We start from the raw sequence: 22,410 nt of genomic DNA on the forward strand, positions 1-22,410 counted from the left end.
GGTACAAGGGCCATCGCTGAAGAAGTGTACTGTTGATATGTTGGGGTGGGTATGTTGCAGGTCATCAAGCACAGGACTGAGGTGTGCCCAGATAGCAGGAGGAGCCTTATTCCTTGATGGAGAAATGGTGGTGAAGCAAGTTGGTTGCTGATTCTGTCCAACGTAGAGGACACCTGTGTGGAGGGACGGCCTGTTCATGAGATGAACCAAAGTGAACAGACTGTATCTCTGTCCCATATCTGCAGGTGAAGTTTTCTGAAAAATCAATATGGATAAGGCACTCATCTGCAGACATGTTTTTCTTGAGTTCGCGACAGTAAGCATACTGCTGTTTAATGTTGAAAAGATGTTTCCGAAACCTGAAGAGGAGCGTATGAAACAACTGTACTAGTTGTTCCTGCGTCATGTTTACCTCATCCTTCACAGTGACTTTTACTGTTTGACCTTCCTCATTTTTCTTTGCTTTTCTTTGACCGCCAAGGCAGTATACTGTATGTCTTTTTAGACTAGTCTTCATTTACATTCTCTAGTCTTTTTATGCATTACCAAATTATGCTTTAAAGCAACAAAACTTTATTTTCTGTTGATTGTGTGTCCATGACCACCACCACCTCGTGTCTTAAAGATCTTACATTTCCAGGAGAATTACCTGACCACCGGCGCGCGGATGTCCCTCACCTTCCTCTCTATGTGTGTTTCCTTTCTGCTGCTGTTTTTTCCATTGTTGAATCTGAAATTGTAGGTCAAGGTCAAGTCAATGACCTGCTTACTCTTCAAGACTAAATATTGTATCCTTTTAATCACTATGTAGTAAAATGAACATGAACTTGCAGATAATACTCCTAAATATGTCAATGTATATAGGAGAGAGAACAAATTAATTGTCACTTTTTTAAAGTTATTATTTTCAAAAATTCCTCGTACTTTTAGTTGATACTGTAAAACCGTAAACAACAAACATTCAACAAGAAAATATGATTGGTATTAAGCAATATACATTAAATATTGCTAAGATTTAACAGCTATTCAACCCTGTAACAGCCATTCAACCCCGTAACATTGAAAAATGTGATGGGGTTGAATGTGACAGGGTTGAAGATTTTGTGCTAATCTGTTGCTAATTCGGGATGCTAGCAGCTAGCAGTGTGCCACATGGCCTTATTCAACAAAAAGACATTGTTATACTTCATAGCTATAAAAACAATTATTGGTAAAATCTTAACTATGAATTCCCCCCCCCCAACAGAGTTGAATACCTGAGATTGACAAAGCCCATATGTGCTTAAAAAACATGAAATATTTATAAAAAGTGAGAGAGCAGCTTACCACTTGTCACACCAGGCTTCTCTGAAGACTTGTATGATGTCACTTCCTCATAAATGATGTCCACAGGATCAAACCATTATTTAATTGTGAGTGGGGTATTGTTGCGTTACGGGGTTGAAAGAAATACAAGGACAGGGGTAAAAGCCTGAATTTCTCAGAAAATAAAATGTCTTATGCTGAGAAAATGGATTATGCATAATAAGGGGGCATATACAATTAATTTAACAAAAAAAAAGCATTATTATTTAACACTGTGTACTCAAAATGAGTCACGCCATTTGCATGATGGTCAATTGGGACAGGCGAAATTCTTAATACTCCTAAGAAAAGCAAACATATAAGTATTGAAATTCATCTCTGTTTAAAATCATATTCTCTACTCCATATTAAAAACATGTAAAACTTTGAAATGTTGTAATTTAAGTGTAGTTTGATAAATGTTCTGACAAGTTATAACACTAGTACATCTTGGGACACTGACAATACTGAAATGTCACCGAATCTGTAGAATGACCCATAACATAACCCTAACCTTAACCCTAACCATACTGCTAACCACACTGCTAACCCTAACCCTAACCACACTGCTAACCCTAACCACACTGCTAACCCTAACCACACTGCTAACCCTAACCACACTGCTAACCCTAACCACACTGCTAACCACACTGCTAACCCTAACCACACTGCTAACCCTAACCACACTGCTAACCTCATCACTAACCCTAACCTTAACCACACTGCTAACCTCATCCCTAACCACACTGCTAACCTCATCACTATTCCTAACCACACTGCTAACCTCATCCCTAACCCTAACCCTAACCCCACTGCTAACCACACTGCTAACCCTAACCACACTGCTAACCTCATCACTAACCCTAACCTTAACCACACTGCTAACCTCATCCCTAACCACACTGCTAACCTCATCCCTAACCACACTGCTAACCTCATCCCTAACCACACTGCTAACCTCATCCCTAACCCTAACCACACTGCTAACCCTAACCACACTGCTAACCCCATTCCTAACCACACTGCTAACCTCATCCCTAACCACACTGCTAACCTCATCCCTAACCCTAACCTTAACCACACTGCTAACCCTAACCACACTGCTAACCTCATCCCTAACCACACTGCTAACCTCATCCCTAACCACACTGCTAACCTCATCCCTAACCCTAACCACACTGCTAACCCCATTCCTAACCACACTGCTAACCTCATCCCTAACCACACTGCTAACCTCATCCCTAACCCTAACCTTAACCACACTGCTAACCCTAACCACACTGCTAACCTCATCCCTAACCACACTGCTAACCTTAACCACACTGCTAACCTCATCCCTAACCACACTGCTAACCTCATCCTGAACCCTAACCACACTGCTAACCTCATCCTGAACCCTAACCACACTGCTAACCTCATCCTGAACCCTAACCACACTGCTAACCTCATCCCTAACCACACTGCTAACCTCATCCCTAACCACACTGCTAACCTCATCCCTAACCACACTGCTAACCTCATCCCGAACCCTAACCACACTGCTAACCTCAATCCTAACCACACTGCTAACCTCATCCCTAACCACACTGCTAACCTCATCCCTAACCACACTGCAACCTCATCCCTAACCACACTGCTAACCTCATCCCTAACCACACTGCTAACCTCATCCCTAACCTCATGCCTAGGGGAGGGTTTGGCCGGTGGGGATTTACTTGGCTCATTGCGCTCTAGCGACTCCTTGGAGGGGCCGGGTGCCTGCGGGCTGACCCTGGTCACCAGTTGAACAGTGTTTCCTCCGACACATTGGTGCGGCTGGCTTCCGGGTTAAGCCGGCAGTGTATCAAGAAGCAGTGCGGCTTGGCAGGGTCGTGTTTCGGAGGACACATGGATCTCGAATTTTGCCTCTCCCAAGTCCGTACGGGAGTTGCAACGATGGGACAAGATCGAAAATGGGGTAAAATAATAAATAAATACATAATAATAAAAAAAAATCAGTATTTGATGTGACCACAATTTGCCTCATGCAGCACGACACATCTCCTTCACATAGAGTTGATCAGGCTGTTGATTGTGGCCTGTGGAATGTTGCTGGATATTGTCAGGAACTGGAAGACACTGTCGTACACGACGATCCAGAGCATCCCAAACATGATCAATGGGTGATATGTCTGGTGAGTATGCAGGCCATGGAAGAACTGGGACATTTTCTGCTTCCAGGAATTGTGTACAGATCCTTGCGATATTGGGCCATGCATTATCATGCTGAAACATGAGGTGATGGCGGCGGATAAATGGCATGACAATGGGCCTCAGGATCTTGTCACGGTATCTCTGTGCATCTGGGCCTCCCGAGTGGCGCAGCGGTCTAAGGCACTGCAGTGCTTCAGGCGTCACTACAGATCCGGGTTCGATCCCGGGCTGTGTCGCAGCTGGCCGCGAATGGGAGACCCATGAGGCGACGCACAATTGGCCCAGCGTCGTCCGGGTTAGGGGAGGGTTTGGCCGGCTGGGATGTCCTTGTCCCATCCCGCTCTAGCGCCTCCTGTGGCGGGCCGGGCACATGCACGCTGACTCGGTGGCCAGTTGTACGGTGTTTCCTCATACACATTGGTGCGGCTGGCTTTCGGGTTAAGCGGGCAGTGTATCAAGAAGCAGTGCAGTGTTGTGTTTCGGAGGACACATGGCTCTCGAACTTTGCCTCTCCCGAGTCTGTACGGGAGTTGCAGCGATGGAACAATACTAACTACCAATTGGATATCACGAAATTGGGGAGAAAAAAAGGTAATAAAAATAATATATATAAAATAATAATAATAATAGTAATAATAATAATCTACTGGGATTCATCTGTGAAGAGCACACTTCTCCAGTGTGCCAGTGGCCATCGAAAGTGAGCATTTGCCCACTGAAGTCTGTTACGATGCCAAACTACAGTCAGGTCAAGACCCTGGTGAGGACGACAAGTGCACAGATGAGCTTTTCCAAGACAGTTTCTGACAGTTTGTGCAGAAATTCTTTGGTTGTGCAAACCCACAGTTTCATCAGCTGTCCGGGTGGCTGGTCTCAGATGATCCCGCAGGTGAAGAAGCCGGATGTGGAGGTTCTGGGCTGGCGTGGTTACACATGGTCTGCGGTTGTGAGGCCGGTTGGACGTACTGCCAAATTCGGCTAAATTCTCTGGCAACAGCTCTGGTGGAAATTCCTGCAGTCAGCATGCCATTTGCACGCTCCCTCAAAACTTGAGACATCTGTGGCATCGTGTTGTGTGACAAAAATGCACATTTTACAGTGGCCTTTTATTGTCTCCAGCACAAGGTGCACCTGTGTAATGATCATGCTGTTTATTCAGCTTCTTGATATGCCACACCTGTCAGGTGGATGGATTATCTTAATCCCTACCATTGTGTCTCTGAGTCATCATAATGCTTTAGCAAATGTACATTATCCCAGGGGCATTGGTAGACACAATGTAAGTAACCTAATTTATGTTCCTCTAACTGCCCTGAATGCCTCTGCTGATCCCACAGCTATTGAATGCAGCAATCATGTGACTTTGAACCATGCTGTATGCTGTTAGCACTGAGGAAGTGTGCCCTAGTAGGCAGTCCACTGTGTGCAGCTCACCCTGCACTAACATAAATAACATGAGAATATATTCTGCTAACCTTCCCAGTAAAGCAATGAAAACAAGCAAGCATCCCAGAAAAATTAGCCCACATTAACTTATGTAGCTTAAGAAACAAGGTTAATGAAATGAATAACTTGCTAGTAACAGATGACATTCATATTCTGACTATCTCTGAAAACTCACTTAGATAATACCTTTGATGATACAGTGGTAGCAATACAAGGTTATAACATCTACAGAAAATACAGAAATGCCAATGGGGGCGGTGTTGTGGTCTATATTAAGAACGACATTCATGTGAAGCTTAGAGAGGATCTCATGTTAAATACTGTTGAAGTAATATGGCTACAGGTTCATCTGCCTCACCTACAGTGGGGAAAAAAAGTATTTAGTCAGCCATCAATTATGCAAGTTCTCCCACTTAAAAAGATGAGAGAGGCCTGTAATTTTCATCATAGGTAAACGTCAACTATGACAGACAAATTGAGAGAGAAAAAATCCAGAAAATCATATTGTAGGATTTTTTATGAATTTATTTGCAAATTATGGTGAAAAATAAGTATTTGGTCACCTACAAACAAGCAAGATTTCTGGCTCTCACAGACCTGTAACTTCTTCTTTAAGAGGCTCCTCTGTCCTCCACTCGTTACCTGTATTAATGGCACCTGTTTGAACTTGTTATCAGTAGAAAAGACACCTGTCCACAACCTCAAACAGTCACACTCCAAACTCCACTATGGCCAAGACCAAAGAGCTGTCAAAGGACACCAGAAACAAAATTGTAGACCTGCACCAGGCTGGGAAGACTGAATCTGCAATAGGTAAGCAGCTTGGTTTGAAGAAATCAACTGTGGGAGCAATTATTAGGAAATGGAAGACATACAAGACCACTGATAATCTCCCTCGATCTGGGGCTCCACGCAAGATCTCACCCCGTGGGGTCAAAATGATCACAAGAACGGTGAGCAAAAATCCCAGAACCACACGGGGGGACCTAGTGAATGACCTGCAGAGAGCTGGGACCAAAGTAACAAAGCCTACTATCAGTAACACACTACGCCGCCAGGGACCCAAATCCTGCAGTGCCAGACGTGTCCCCCTGCTTAAGCCAGTACATGTCCAGGCCCGTCTGAAGTTTGCTAGAGTGCATTTGGATGATCCAGAAGAGGATTGGGAGAATGTCATATGGTCAGATGAAACCAAAAATATAACTTTTTGGTAAAAACTCAACTCGTCGTGTTTGGAGGACAAAGAATGCTGAGTTGCATCCAAAGAACACCATACCTACTGTGAAGCATGGGGGTGGAAACATCATGCTTTGGGGCTGTTTTTCTGCAAAGGGACCAGGGCGACTGATCCGTGTAAAGGAAAGAATGAATGGGGCCATGTATCGTGAGATTTTGAGTGAAAACCTCCTTCCATCAGCAAGGGCATTGAAGATGAAACGTGGCTGGGTCTTTCAGCATGACAATGATCCCAAACACACCGCCCGTGCAACGAAGGAGTAGCCAGTAAGAAGCATTTCAAGGTCCTGGAGTGGCCTAGCCAGTCTCCAGATCTCAACCCCATAGAAAATCTTTGGAGGGAGTTGAAAGTCCATGTTGCCCAGCGACAGCCACAAAACATCACTGCTCTAGAGGAGATCTGCATGGAGGAATGGGCCAAAATACCAGCAACAGTGTGTGAAAACCTTGTGAAGACTTACAGAAAACGTTTGACCTGTGTCATTGCCAACAAAGGGTATATAACAAAGTATTGAGAAACTTTTATTATTGACCAAATACTTATTTTCCACCATAATTTGCAAATAAATTCATTAAAAATCCTACAATGTGATTTTCTGGATTTTCTTTTCTCATTTTGTATGTCATAGTTGACGTGTACCTATGATGAAAATTACAGGCCTCTCTCATCTTTTTAAGTGGGTGAACTTGCACAATTGGTGGCTGACTAAATACTTTTTTTCCCCACTGTAAATCCCATTATTGTGGGAAGTTGCTATAGACCACCAAGTGCTAACAGTCAGTATCTGGATAACATGTGTGAAATTCTTGATAATGTATGTGATATCAACAGAGAGGTATATTTTCTGGGTGATTTAAATATTGACTGGCTTTCATCAAGCTGCCCACTCAAGAAAAAAATTCAAACTGTAACCAGTGCCTGCAACCTGGTTCAGGTTATCAGTAAACCTACCAGGGTAGTTACAAACAGCACAGGAATGAAATCATCAACATGTATTGATCACATCTTTACTAATGTTGCAGAAAATTTAAAGCATCCATCGGATGTAGTGATCACAATATAGGACATTTCTAGGAAAACCAAAGTTCCAAAGGCTGGGCCTAATATAGTGTATAAGAGGTCATACAATAAGTTTTGTAGTGAATCCTATGTTGTTGATGTAAATAATATTTGTTGATCTGTTGGTTTGTTGGTCTGTGGTGTGTAATGAGGAGCAAACAGACGCTGCACTTGACACATTTATGAAATTGATTATCCCAGTTACTAATAAACATGCACCCATTAAGAAAATGACTGTAAAAACTGTTAAATCCCTGTGGATTGAGGAGTAATTGAAGAAATTGTATGGTTGAGCGGCAAAAGGAATGGCAAATAAGTCTGGCAGCACAACTGATTGGCAAATGTACTGCAAATTGAGAAATCATGTGATTAAACTGATAAAGATAAATGACAAAGAATGATAGTAAAAAGCTTGAAATACTTTTTTAGAAAAAATGCCAACTGCAAAAAGGCAAACTCAGCTCCGTCATTCATTGAATCAGATCATTCATCACAAAACCAACTGATATTGCCAACTACTTTATTATTTTTTCATTGGCAAGATTAGCAAACTAAGGCATGACATGGCAGCAACAAACGCTGACACTACACATCCAAGTATATCTGACCAAATGATGAAAGACAATAAATATAATTTTGAATTCCGTAAAGTGAGTGTGGAAGAGGTGAAAAAAATATATTGTTATCTATCAACAATGACAAGCCCACCAGGGTCTGACAACTTGGATGGAAAATTACTGGACGGATGATATTGCCACTCCTATTTGCCATATCTTCATTTTAAGCCTACAGGAAAGTGTGTGCCCTCAGGCCTGGAGGGAAGCAAAGTAATTCTCCTACCTAAGAATAGTAGAGCCCCCTTTACAGGCTCAAATAGCCAACCAATCAGCCTGTTACCAACCCTTAGTAAACTATTGGAAAAAATGGTGTTTGACCAGATACGATGCTATTTTACAGTAAACTAATTGACAACAGACTTTCAGCACGCTTATAGGGAAGGACATTCAACAACCACAGCACTTACACAAATGACTGATGTTCGGCTGAGAGAAATTGATGATAAAAATATTGTGGGGGCAGTGTTGTTAGACTTCAGTGCGGCTTTTGACATTATCGATCATAGTCTGCTGCTGGAAAAACATATGTGTTATGGCTTTACACCCCCTGCTATATTGTGGATAAAGAGTTACCTGTCTAACAGAACACAGAGGGTGTTCTTTAATGGAAGCCTCTCCAACATAATCCAGGTATAGTCAGGAATTCCCCAGGGCAGCTGTCTAGGCCCCTTACTTTTTTCAATCTTTACTAACAACATGCCACTGGCTTTGAGTAAAGCCAGTGTGTCTATGTATGCGGATGACTCAACACTATACACATCAGCTACTACAGCGACTGAAATGACTGCAACACTTAAAGAGCTGCAGTTAGTTTCAGTGTTAGTCTTAAATATTTATACTAAAAGCATTGTATTTGGAACAAATCATTCACTAAACCCTGAACCTCAACTCAATCTTGTAATAAATAATGTGGAAATTGAGTTGAGGAGACTAAACTGCTTGGAGTAACCCTGGATTGTAAACTGTCATGGTCAAAACATATTGATACAACAGTAGCTAAGATGGGGAGAAGTCTGTCCATAATAAAGCGCTGCTCTGCCTTAACAACATTATCAACAAGGCAGGTCCTACAGGCCCTAGTTTTGTCGCACCTGGACTACTGTTCAGTCGTGTGGTCAGGTGCCACAAAGAGGGACTTGGGAAAATTACAATTGGCTCAGAACAGGGCAGCACGGCTGGCCCTTGGATGTACACAGAGAGCTAACATTAATAATATGCATGTAAATCTCTCCCGGCTCAAAGTGGAGGAGAGATTGACTTCATCACTACTTGTATTTGTGAGAGGTATTGACATGTTGAAAGCACCGAGCTGTCTGTTTAAACAACTAGCACACAGCTCAGACACCCATGCATACCCCACAAGACATGCCACAAGAGGTCTCTTCACAAGTCCAGAACAGACTATGGGAGGCGTACAGTACTACATAGAGCCATGACTACATGGAACTCTATTCCACATCAGGTAACTGATGTAAGCAGTAGAATCAGATTTAAGTCATGCATCATCAGATAACATTGGCAACAGGCTAGATTTGTTCCTACCAACCTAAGGATTCATTTGATACCCCCCATGTAGCTATACCTCAAAACAAATCAAATCACGTTATATTTGTCACATGCTCCGAATACAACAGGTGCTTACTTACAAGCCCTTAACCAACAATGCAGTTTTAAGAAAGAATACCAAAAAATAAAAAATAAAAAAATATAAAGAGCAGCAGTAAAATAAAATAACAGTAGTGAGGCTATATACAGGGGCTTCCTGTACAGCTGCAAAATTGGACAATTCATTCTGGAATGAGAACAGTAGCCCCTATCTGCAAAAGCAGGGTGTCTGCGGAAAGCTGACTATCTTGGCTATTGATCGGTGCCAATCTTTGGTATGACTTACTACCAAATATGGGCATACGAATTTATAAGGGCAGGCCGAGCCGATGACCTCATGGCTGCTACCTACATTCCGGTTAGCGTTATGAAGCATAAACGAAATAAACACGGACTACGTTGATACACACCGAAAGCCAGGACTCCACAGATCACGAGGATGTCTTATTTGTCTGCTTTTGACCGTTATTGATCCCCAGCCTCGTGAGTCAAAATGTTTATTTTACACAACGTTTTCAACAAACAGCAAACATCTTACAACGTAAGCTTTGATTTGGTCCTTGGTGTCCACATCACCAACAAACTAACATGGTCCAAGCACACCAAGACAGTCATGAAGAGGGCACGACAAAACCTATTCCCCCTCAGGAGACTGAAAAGATTTGACATGGGTCCTCAGATCCTCAAAAAGTTATACAGCTGCACCATCGAAAGCCCTTACTGATTAAAAATATGTACTTAATAAGGGCAAAACTAAATACATGTTGTTTTCAAGTTTTCGTCAGATTGTCTCAGATGGATTACATCTTCTCTCATCGGATGGTTCTATAAATCGAACAAGTCCCTGCATACAAATACCTTGGTTTTTAACGTTTAAAAAGCATACGAATGAGCTTGTTACGAAGCAAAGATTTAAAGTGGGCTTTTCTTATAGAAAAAGATCTTGGCTCTAGTCAGCAGGAAGCAGATTGTGCAGTCAAACTTTCTACTGTTTTTTGATTATGGTGACAATATTTATCAAAGTGCAGGTGCCACTACTCTTAACCTCTTAAGGATCTGACCCTTTTTTTCAATTTTCCCCTAAGATGACATACCCAAATCTAACTGCCTGTAGCTCAGGACCTGAAGCAAGGATATGCATATGCTTGATACCATTTGAAAGGCTACACTTTGAAGTTTCTGTAAATGTGAAATTAATGTAGGAGTATATAACACATTAGATCTGGTAAAAGATAATACAAACAAAAAAACATGAGTTTTCTATTTTTTGTTTGTTCCATCATCTTTGAAATGCAAGAGAAAGGCCAATATAATATTGCAGTGTAGGTGAAATGTAGATGTTGGCCACTAGATGGCAGCGGTGTGTGTGCAAAGTTTCAGATTGATCCAGTGAAGCATTGCAATACTGGACTATTTTGTATCAAGTCTGCCCAAATGTGCCAAATTGGTCAATTTATACATTTTCAAGTAGATAACTATAGAGAACATACAATAATGATATGGTAACACAAAATATAAAAGTTTACACACTCTCAGGAATGTCATACATGATGGATCATTAGCTTATACACTAACTTTCACACATCTAGATGGCAGGGCGGGCGGGGTGGGTGTGGAGCCAGAGACAGCAGGGGGTCAAACTGTAGAACCCAGTTCCTACATTTTAATATAAAAATTGATTTTATCAAACAAAACTATGCTACATTTTATCTCTGGGACCCTTAGGATGACAAATCAGAGCAAGATTACTGAATGTAAGTACATTATTTACCTTCAGAGGTGAATGTACCAAACCAGTTGCCGTGATAAGTGTTTTGTTGTTGTGCACTATCCTCAAACAATAGCATGGTATTTTTTAGCTGTAATAGCTACTGTACAATGGACAGTGCAGTTAGATTAACACTAATTTAAGCTTTCTGCCCATATAAGACATGTCTATGTCCTGGAAAGTTTGCTGTTACTTACAACAGTCATGCTAATCACATTAGCGAACGTTAGCTAAATCGTTCAATGACTTCCCTGTTGAAATATATATATATTTTTTAATTCAAGTCTTCGGTCATTGATCGAGACAGTTGTCTGTCATAATGACACAGCACTTTGGGGTGACAGAAGAATTGAAATAGACAAGATGGTAAAATTTGTTGTATTACTTCATGAAGCAAAACAATTATTTATTTTACTAATGGATCATTTTCTAAATGATCTCCTGCAACTAGACACAGACATTTTATGAGTCTCCGGTTTCCACGAATCGAGGATGAAGACTGCATCGCCATGCTAAGGTTGGTCGAAAATTCTCTGTGCTACACCAAACAGTACCTATCCTGTAACTTCCAGTAATGGATATAAAAAATATATTTGGTTAAATCACATTTCTGGTTTAACAATATTTAGCTACAGTTCTCTACACCTGAGACACACCGATCTGTACTACACTGTTTATACTGTATTTTAAGTATGTTACTTTTACCATAACATTCTTGTTGAATGCCCAGTTCACTTTCTTTTTTATAATGTTTTTTTGCATTTACCAATTAAGAACGTTCAAAAAAAATGAGACAGACAGACAACAATATAACAAAAGATTCTCCATAAATTACAAATTCTTAGATTCTTAAATTCTTAATTGTTAGAGCCAAATTCTGTAAAATGTCTCTGACTTGTTCCTCAACCAGTAAGTAATTGTCTCCAGTGGGATAGAACTAACTTCGGATAGCCACATTCCAATTGGCAGGGGGGTATCTGATTTCCATTTCACGGCAATACATTTCTTGGCAATAACGAGTAACATTTCTGTTAGCTTTACAGTGTGGCTTTGCCTAAGATTGGAATGAGTAAAGTCACCCAGTAGACAGACCTTTTGGTCTATGCAACCCCAATGAATTGAGGATATGGTAGCTTTGGACACGTGGAATGGATGTTCCTTAATCTGAGCCACATCTAAAACATAGAGAGGATATACCAGGGTTGAACTGCCATCTAGATGGGGTGATGAAAAGCTGATGGAGAAAGTTAAACTGGATAAATTTGTATCTGCAGTAACAACCATTGAGAATCTGATTTTATGGTTGATTGTGGAGGAAAGGGGTTGAGTGTGTTAGAGTATGTGTGTTTATCCCACTTCTGTTGCAAGGGGTTGTAAGGATGTTAGGGAGAATATAGGATGAACCACAATAATTGTTTGCTAAGATAATAATTCCTTGTCAAAAATGTAATGTAATGTAATACAATGGCAATCCGGGTTATAGTTAACAATCCTACGCATGAACTGCCTACATTATTACGCATATTAATTGATAATGATGGAAAATAAGATAAGCAAGATATTTGAATAGATATATATTTTTAAATAGTTATGTATATACATTTTTTTTTTTAACAACAATTTTGAGGTGAGAGCATTGGAAATGCTTTTGGCGGTTGACCTGCTTCTGTTTTGTGCGTGGCACTGTGTGCTGTTTTCGATGGATGGGTCCTGGCCTCTCGGGGCCCTAGGGATCCGGAGGGACATGGGTGGGATGCCGTTCACTGGGATGACGGCCCAACTTGGGATGGGGAGGGGCTTTAGCGGGGGGATTTGTGGAGAACAATTGAAGGGTTACTTAGTAGCAATGCAAATATCATGGTACAGCTATATGGACACTCAATCACTATGGTATTTTTTATTGGTAAATTTACAAACATATATAATGATAAATAGATTTGAAACTTGTATCTCATTATGGTATGTGATGAAATAAGTATAGCCAGTTATAATTGTAATGGCTTAGCTGATAATAACAAAAGAAGAACAATATTTACATGGCTCAAGGAGAAGGAATATAATATCTATTGTTTACAGGAAACTCATTCAACAATTCTAGATGAAGTTGCGTGGAAAAAGTAATGGGGGGACACTCAAAAGGGGTGATGATATTAATTAACAGTAATTTCGATCTAATGTGCAAATTGTCCAAACAGATCCTCAAGGTAGATGGATTATTTTAATTATGTTATTGGACCATAAACAGATATGGCTCATTAACCTTTACGGACCAAATAATGATGATCCACACTTCTTTGACAATATATATATAATAAATTATCAACCCTACAAGCAATTCAAGACTATTATTATGGTGGGAGATTATAATACTGTTTTAAATAGCTCAATGGACCGTAAAGGAAATCACACCACAAACAATCACCCTCATGCTCTTAAGGAAATCACGAATGTCATGGATACATTAGAACTAGTAGATATATGGAGGCTTAAATATCCTGATCTAGTGAGATATATATGGCGGAGACTCAACCAAAAGTTTAAAAAGTGTTGATAGGGGACAGAATGCGGTCGGATCATCATATAAAAAAAAGTTATATATTGGCGCCAGAGAAGATGGCTGCCGTTTTACAGCCCTCTAACCAATTGTACTATTATGTGTGTTTTTTCGCGTTATTTATAATTTATTCTGTACATAATGTTTCTGCCACCGTCTCTTATAATCAAAAAGAGCTTCTGGATATCAGGACAGCGATTACTCACCTCGTATTGGACGAATAATTTTTCTTAAATGAGGCGGCCGCAAAGGATATCCTACAGACACCCGACAAGGCCCAAATCCCCGTCATTCGCAGGAGAAAGAGACGGAGATATCGTGGACGTAGGTCGGGGTGCCTCGTAAAGATCCGACGGCGAGCGAGTAAACTGCCTCTTCCATCAATCCTATTAGCCAATCTTCAATCATTGGAAAATTAATTAGATGACCTACGATTACGCTTATCCTACCAACGGGACATTAAAAACTGTAATATCTTATGTTTCACCGAGTCGTGGCTGAACGACGACATGGACAACATACAGCTAGCGGGCTATACGCTACATCGGCAAGATAGAACGGCTGACTCCGGTAAGACAAGGGGTGGCGGTCTGTGTATATTTGTAAACAACAGCTGGTGCACAAAATCAAATACTAAGGAAGTCTCAAGGTTTTGCTCGCCTGAGGTAGAGTACCTTATGATAAGCTGTAGACCACACTATTTACCAAGAGAGTTTTCATCTATATTTTTCATAGTTATTTACCACCACAAACCAATGCTGGCATTAAGATAGCACTCAATGAGCTGTATAAGGCCATAACTAAACAGGAAAAACGCTCATCCAGAGACATCGCTCCTAGTGGCCGGGGACTTTAATGCAGGGAAACTTAAATCCGTTCTACCTCATTTCTACCAGCATGTTAAATGTGCAACCAGAGGGGAAAAAAACTCTAGACCACCTTTACTCCACACACAGAGACTCATACAAAGCTCTCCCTCGCCCTCCATTTGGCAAATCTGACCATAACTCTATCCTCCTGATTCCTGCTTATAAGCAAAAACTAAAGCAGGAAGCACCAGTGACTCGGTTAATAAAAAAGTGGTCAGATGACGCAGATGCTAAGCTACAGGACTGTTTTGCTAGCATAGACTGGAACATGTTCCCGGGATTCTTCAGATAGCATTGAGGAGTACACCACATCAGTCACTGGCTTCACCAATAAGTGCATCGATGACGTCGTCCCCACAGTGACCGTACGTACATACCCCAACCAGAAGCCATGGATTACAGGCAACATCCGCACTGAGCGAAAGGGTAGAGCTGCCACTTTCAAGGAGCGGGACTCTAACCCGGACGCTTATAAGAAATCCCGCTATGACCTCCGACGAACCATCAAACAGGCAAAGAGTCAATACAGGACTAAGATTGAATCGAACTACACCAGCTCTGACGCTCGTCGGATGTGGCAGGGCTTGAAAACTATTACAGACCACAAAGGGAAGCACAGCCGCGAGCTGCCCAGTGACACAAGCCTACCAAACGAGCTAAACCACTTCTGTGCTCGCTTCGAGGCAAGCAACACTGAAGCATGCATGAGAGCACTAGCTGTTCCGGATGACTACATTTTTTTACATTTTCGTCATTTAGCAGACGCTCTTATCCAGAGCGACTTACAAATTGGTGCATTCACCTTATGATAGCCAGTGGGACAACCACTTTACAATATTTATATATTTTTTAAATTGTTTTGGAGGGTGGGGTAAGGGGGAGTAGAAGGATTACTTTATCCTATCCCAGGTATTCCTTAAAGAGGTGGGGTTTCAAGTGTCACCGGAAGGTGGTGAGTGACTCCGCTGTCCTGGCATCGTGAGGGAGCTTGTTCCACCATTGGGGTGCCAGAGCAGCGAACAGTTTTGACTGGGCTGAGCGGGAACTGTGCTTCCGCAGAGGTAGGGGGGCCAGCAGGCCAGAGGTGGATGAATGCAATGCCCTCATTTGGGTGTAGGGACTGATCAGAGCCTGAAGGTACGGAGGTGCCGTTCCCCTCACAGCTCCGTAGGCAAGCACCATGGTCTTGTAGCAGATGCGAGCTTCAACTGGAAGCCAGTGGAGTGTGCGGAGGAGCGGGGTGACATGAGGGAACTTGGGAAGGTTGAACACCAGACGGGCTGCGGCGTTCTGGATGAGTTGTAGGGGTTTAATGGCACAGGCAGGGAGCCCAGTTCAGAATCAAGAATCCCCCAGTCGCTCTCTCCCTCTCCTCTCTCAAATTCAATATTCTGTAATGGCATGAAGGGTCAATGTTGCCAAAGCCAAGTGATACACATAACACATATGAAAACAACAGCAACAACAATAGTAAATATAATACTAAAGTAGTAATATAATAAAGAAAATAACTAGGTTCTTTTTTCCAATACACACACACTGCCCTCAGACAGGTCCTCACCATACAGACTCCTATACAGAATGGGAATAATAATAATAGGGAGAGAGACAGAGAGACAGAGAGAGACAGAGAGAGACAGAGACAGAGAGACAGAGAGAGAGAGAGAGAGAGAGAGAGAGAGAGAGAGAGAGAGAGAGAGAGAGAGAGACAGAGAGAGAGAGACAGAGAGAGAGAGAGAGACAGAGACAGAGAGAGACAGAGACAGAGACAGAGACAGAGACAGAGACAGAGACAGAGACAGAGACAGAGACAGACAGAGACAGAGACAGAGACACAGAGAGAGACAGAGAGACAGAGAGACAGAGAGACAGAGAGACAGAGAGACAGAGAGACAGAGAGACAGAGAGACAGAGAGAGAGAGAGAGAGAGAGAGAGAGAGACAGAGAGAGAGACAGAGAGAGAGACAGAGAGAGAGAGAGACAGACAGACAGACAGACAGACAGACAGACAGACAGACAGACAGACAGACAGACAGACAGACAGAGAGAGAGAGAAGAGAGAGAGAGAGAGAGAGACAGAGAAGAGAGCCAGAGAGAGAGAGAGAGAGCCAGAGAGAGAGAGAGAGAGACAGAGAGAGAGACAGACAGAGAGACAGAGAGAGAGAGAGACAGACAGACAGAGACAGAGAGAGAGAGAGACAGAGAGAGAGGCCATGTGTTGTTATGAACCATGATGATGTAGGATGCCTGCAGGCCACTGGCTCCATTTGGTCACAACACAACGACCCAGATCACATCGTCTCCCTCTTGTGTGTGTGTGTGTGTGTGTGTGTGTGTGTGTGTGTGTGTGTGTGTGTGTGTGTGTGTGTGTGTGTGTGTGTGTGCAGCACACAGAGAGAAAAGGCTTGTGTTTTTCCTAATGCCATCAATCGACTGACTCTCTCTCAGCCATGCAGACTATTTCTAGCAGTATGCTGGACTCCTAACCTTAACCTCAGCACTGAACATAGACAGCTCAACACAGATAGTAGGCTACTTAACACACACAGACCACAGACAGCTCCACACAGAGCCCACAGACAGCTCCACACAGAGCCCACAGACAGCTCCACACAGAGCCCACAGACAGCTCCACACAGAGCCCACAGACAGCTCCACACAGAGCCCACAGACAGCTCCACACAGAGCCCACAGACAGCTCCACACAGAGCCCACAGACAGCAGGGTCTGAGCTCCACACAGAGCCCACAGACAGCAGGGTCTGAGCTCCACACAGAGCCCACAGACAGCAGGGTCTGAGCTCCACACAGACAGACAGATCACTGAGCTAGAGAGGAGTAATGTTGGGGAGAATTTCTCTCCTCTCTCTCATTCAGTTTCTCTTTCTCTTCCCCTCTGTGTGTCCTGAAAAGAGCAGAGTCCCACAGGAGACGGGAGAGAATCTCTGATTATGTAATACTATGCCCACAGAGAGGGAAGAGGAGAGACAGGAAGGAACGAGAAAGGAAAAGAGAGATGGAGTAAGAAAGGACATAAAGATGAAGAAGCTAAAGAGTCGTACAAAGATGGAGGGAGGAGAAGTAGAGAGAGATAGGAACAGGAGGGTGACAAAGATGGAGGGAGGAGAAGTAGAGAGAGATAGGAACAGGAAGGTGACAAAGATGGAGGGAGGAGAAGTAGAGAGAGATAGGAACAGGAGGGTGACAAAGATGGAGGGAGGAGAAGTAGAGAGAGATAGGAACAGGAGGGTGACAAAGATGGAGGGAGGAGAAGTAGAGAGAGATAGGAACAGGAAGGTGACAAAGATGGAGGGAGGAGAAGTAGAGAGAGATAGGAACAGGAGGGTGACAAAGATGGACAGAGAGAGGGCAACGAGAGGATTATGATTGACAAATGGCACTCTGTTCATTTGTGTTTGTTTGGTCATTATAATCATCTTGACTCTTAGTACACTAGAGAGTATTCTGCTCTGGAGTGAAAAGTTCAGATTATTTTTCATTATCATATAAACTGGTTACGATATTCTTAATTCCCATGACGACAGACGAATAGATGGTTACGTTGTGATTGGGGTTTAATTAACTGTCTGGCACACGCATGCACACCCTGGTCTGTCTATCACCGTAACTGAGTAACAGGAAACAGAAATACATTTCTCTGAAGTGAAGTGACCCATTCTCTACTCTATTAAAACACACACTGCTCTGTTCTGTGCACTAGTATCAGGTTTTCATATGAAACCGATACCGAGACGGACCTTAAAGCCTTGCCGATTCAGCAACACAAGCATTTGTACATAAAAAAAAAAACACAGTTAGTCCCTTCTAGAACTTCTAGAACCTTCTAGACTTGAACCAGTCTAACCAGGTCTTGTATCTTGAAGTCTCCTAGGCTAGGTAGTACTAGCCAACTTCTTTCGCCAGTTAACTTCAGCCGGCTGGTGTGCGACCATGGCAACGGATAGCCTATCTCTGGGGATAGTTAGGGACCGTCAATAAATTACACAATGTAAATGAGACAATATTTTCATGTTGCACATCTTTTAGTTGTCTCATTAAATGCTTTTAATATTTATACATGAATTTCTACAATTTAAAGTTGATTTTTGGTTGTTAAGTCACTGAAATGTGGAGCTATTTACACTTTAAAAATATTGTCCCATGAACATTGTGTAATTAACTGATGGTCCCTAACTAGCCCCACAGGGATATCAAATGTCAAACCAACTTGCCCTTGGGGAATGTGCAGCTGCACTTCGAATTGATGATTACTTGGGTGCTGTCAGCTGTGGGCAGGATTCAAATAAACCCAACACAAGGAAAACTGTTACAGTACCTTTCATTCCACGACATGCAATTTCTTCCCATCATCTTGCAAATCTCAGGTTTTGGATTAGACTGATACTGACACTTCAGTCAATTTTGACACTAGAATAAACATCTGACTCACATCGATGCCACACGTAGGCCTTTTCAAAAGAAAAAGTTACTAGTTTAGGGGCAGTCGCTCTTTAACAGGTCCAGTATTTGGCATATAGGACGACACCATGCAGGCTGCAACAGAAGACCAGGGTTAACCAGGTGGTCCTCTGTAGCTCAGCTGGTAGAGCACGGCGCTTGTAACGCCAAGGTAGTGGGTTCGATCCCCGGGACCACCCATACACAAAAATGTATGCACGCATGACTGTAAGTCGCTTTGGATAAAAGCGTCTGCTAAATGGCATATTATTATTATTATTATCATTAACCAGCTAAGCCAGGAGGGACCGGCATGGCTACAGGCCATTATAACCTGTCAGTTTAGAAACGTTCAGTCTTCATCATGCAGGTATCAGGGGGGGACGTTTGAATACAGAACGCGTTCGTTACATTGTCACCAGAGATGAGTGAGAGAAGAATGCATTGGGATATAGCTAATTCAGTTCTTATCAGTCTGCATAGGGTATGTACAGTGAGGGAAAAAATAATTTGATCCCCTGCTGATTTTGTACGTTTGCCCACTGACAAAGACATGATCAGTCTATAATTTTAATGGTAGGTTTATTTGAACAGTGAGAGACAGAATAACAACAAAAAAATCCAGAAAAATGCATGTCAAAAATGTTATAAATTGATTTGCATTTTAATGAGGGAAATAAGTATTTGACCCCTCTGCAAAACATGACTTAGTACTTGGTGGCAAAACCCTTGGCGTAGTGTGTTAACAATTGTTTTCTTGGTGACTATGGTCCCAGCTGCCTTGAGATCATTGACAAGATCCTCCCGTGTCTTGGCCATGGTGGAGAGTTTGGAATATGATTGATTGATTGCTTCTGTGGACAGGTGTCTTTTATACAGGTAACAAACTGAGATTAGGAGCACTCCCTTTAAGAGTGTGCTCCTAATCTCAGCTCGTTACCTGCATAAAAGACACCTGGGAGCCAGAAATCTTTCTGATTGAGAGGGGGTTAAATACTTATTTCCCTCATTAAAATGCAAATCAATTTATAACATTTTTGACATGCGTTTTTCTGGATTTTTTTGTTGTTATTCTGTCTCTCACTGTTCAAATAAACCTACCATTAAAATTATAGACTGATCATGTGTTTGTCAGTGGGCAAACGTACAAAATCAGCAGGGGATCAAATACTTTTTTCCCCTCACTGTACCCCTGGAGCATAGTACTACCCTGCTTCCCTCATGTCATTGTTTAACCCACTGCCCTGCTTCCCTGTCATGTCATTGTTTAACCCACTGCCCTGCTTCCCTGTCATGTCATTGTTTAACCCACTGCCCTGCTTCCCTCATGTAATTGTTTAACCCACTGCCCTGCTTCCCTGTCATGTAATTGTTTAACCCACTGTCCTGCTTCCCTCTCCCCCTCTATTCCCCCGTGTCCAGCTCTGGCAGCATCCTTCATGATATGGAGAGAACACACACTGTTGAGATTCTCTCAGCTCTTCAAAATGTTAAAGAATGTACCGACCATCACCGAGCGCGTGAGAACGCATTTCAATGTCTCGGTCAATACGGTCTACCAGGGATAGAGCCAGACTTGCCTGGGACCAGAAGGGTTAAGAATGTTCCGAATCACCACATCACAGGCAGAAGGTAACATGAATGGACTCTCATACCAGAGAACCAATCATTATCTAGACTAGCAGTTTCCCCTTCCTTCAAGCATTTATTTTGAATCAATAGAAAACACAAGCTATTCTGGCTGACATTATGAATTAATGAAACAGATGTTATGCGTATTCTGGTAACGGGAGCTGATTATTTAATGCCTTTCCGGGGGGGACAATGTTTGTCTATCTGTAGGCCTATAGACAAATCACCCCTCAATAGCGGACTGTAAACGCATTCTCAGCAGTTAAAGAAGATTGTACTGGGCTACAAAAGGAGTCTAACGTTTTAAGCGCAGCTGTGCGATGTGTTTTACGACTTCAAAACAGTAATTCCCCACTGGGAAGACTTCAGTTCAACGACTACATTTGGTTGAGTTGTCAACTAACGTGAATTCAACGTGAACTCAACAAATGTCACAATGTAATTGGATTTAGGTTACAAGTTGGGTGGGAAAAATATGTAATGCCCTCACATTGATGGCTTTTTGCCAATCCAATCTGTTTCCCACGTTGATTAACGGCATCACACACACACACACACACACACACACACAATATATATATATATATATATATATATATATATATATATATATATATATATATATATATATATATATGGTTGAAATAACGTGGAATCAACGTTGATTCAACCACTTTCAACCCAGTGGTTCATCTGTTCTGTCCCACCCTCACTGTAACGCTGCCTGCCCAGGGGAGAGACAATGCAGCCGGGGAGAGAGGGGACCATAGACCGGCGTGACCCGGGGAGTTACACGGGTAACCAAACCCCCTCCACGTCCCCTTCCCCGGGCATTACGCACCACCACTGCAAAGATACTAAAACACACTCCAAACTCTAAAGACAACATTTTAATCACGGATTTTCTTGGCAATTAATGATTCCCCTGGAATCCTCCTAGAACAAACGACCCAAAGCGCCCATTGAAAGTCCGTTGTGAGTGGGAGATCTTCAGGGTCAGACCGTATCGATTGCACATCATTTATAAGCCTCGCTATGATAAAAGCGCATCCGATTCCGACCCACTATTGTCTGCGTTTTGGTTTACCTCCCCTCCTCCTCACCTCACAGTCGTACAGATCGCTGAGTTGTTCGATGATCCACTCCTCCAGTATCAATCTTTTCCGCAGCTCCTTCCTGTCGTATTTCACCGTCACTTTCCCCTGCTTCCTCTGGACCGGGTCGTCCCGCGGCATGGGGCCGGAGCCAGCGCACCCAACTCCAGCCGGCGGCTGGAAGAACACCCGGCTGGTGGCCGCGGGCAACGGGGCGCTCGTCTCGGTGCTGGCGGCTGACATAGCGTGTGTTTGTGTGTGTTCGAGAGAGAGACGGAGAAGGCAGGCCTACAGTACTGACTGGCTGAGCATGAACAATTTTTTAACATCTGCTATTTAAAGCGCAACGCCTGCAGTGGAGGACAGCCGAGGGGGCTGGGCGTGCCAGCCGAATTCCCTCAATGGATCTGTAGCCCTTTCCTCTCTGTGAGATGATGTGTTTGGTGCTGGGATGAAATGAAAGCCTGCTCTTTAATGGAGGTGGCACCACAGGTTCAAAAGTTATGTTGCAAAATTAGGACATATTTTCCTGGAG

The 22,410-nt window shown here is 42.7% G+C and overlaps 1 protein-coding gene across 1 annotated transcript in view; it reads right to left on the reverse strand.

Annotated features, from left to right (window-relative positions):
* Window positions 1–22,205, reverse strand: part of LOC121555452 (protein phosphatase 1 regulatory subunit 14C-like) — a 36,383-nt gene extending 14,178 nt beyond the window's left edge. The window contains exon 1 of the mRNA XM_041869303.2: window positions 21,885–22,205. Coding sequence (XP_041725237.1) covers window positions 21,885–22,118 — 234 coding nt within the window. The 5' untranslated portion in view covers window positions 22,119–22,205. The remainder of the gene's footprint in view (window positions 1–21,884) is intronic.
* Between the last annotated feature and the right edge of the window lie 205 nt (window positions 22,206–22,410).

The sequence above is a fragment of the Coregonus clupeaformis genome, unplaced genomic scaffold, assembly GCF_020615455.1.
Source record: "Coregonus clupeaformis isolate EN_2021a unplaced genomic scaffold, ASM2061545v1 scaf0953, whole genome shotgun sequence".
In the NCBI taxonomy this organism is placed as follows: Eukaryota; Metazoa; Chordata; class Actinopteri; order Salmoniformes; family Salmonidae; genus Coregonus; species Coregonus clupeaformis.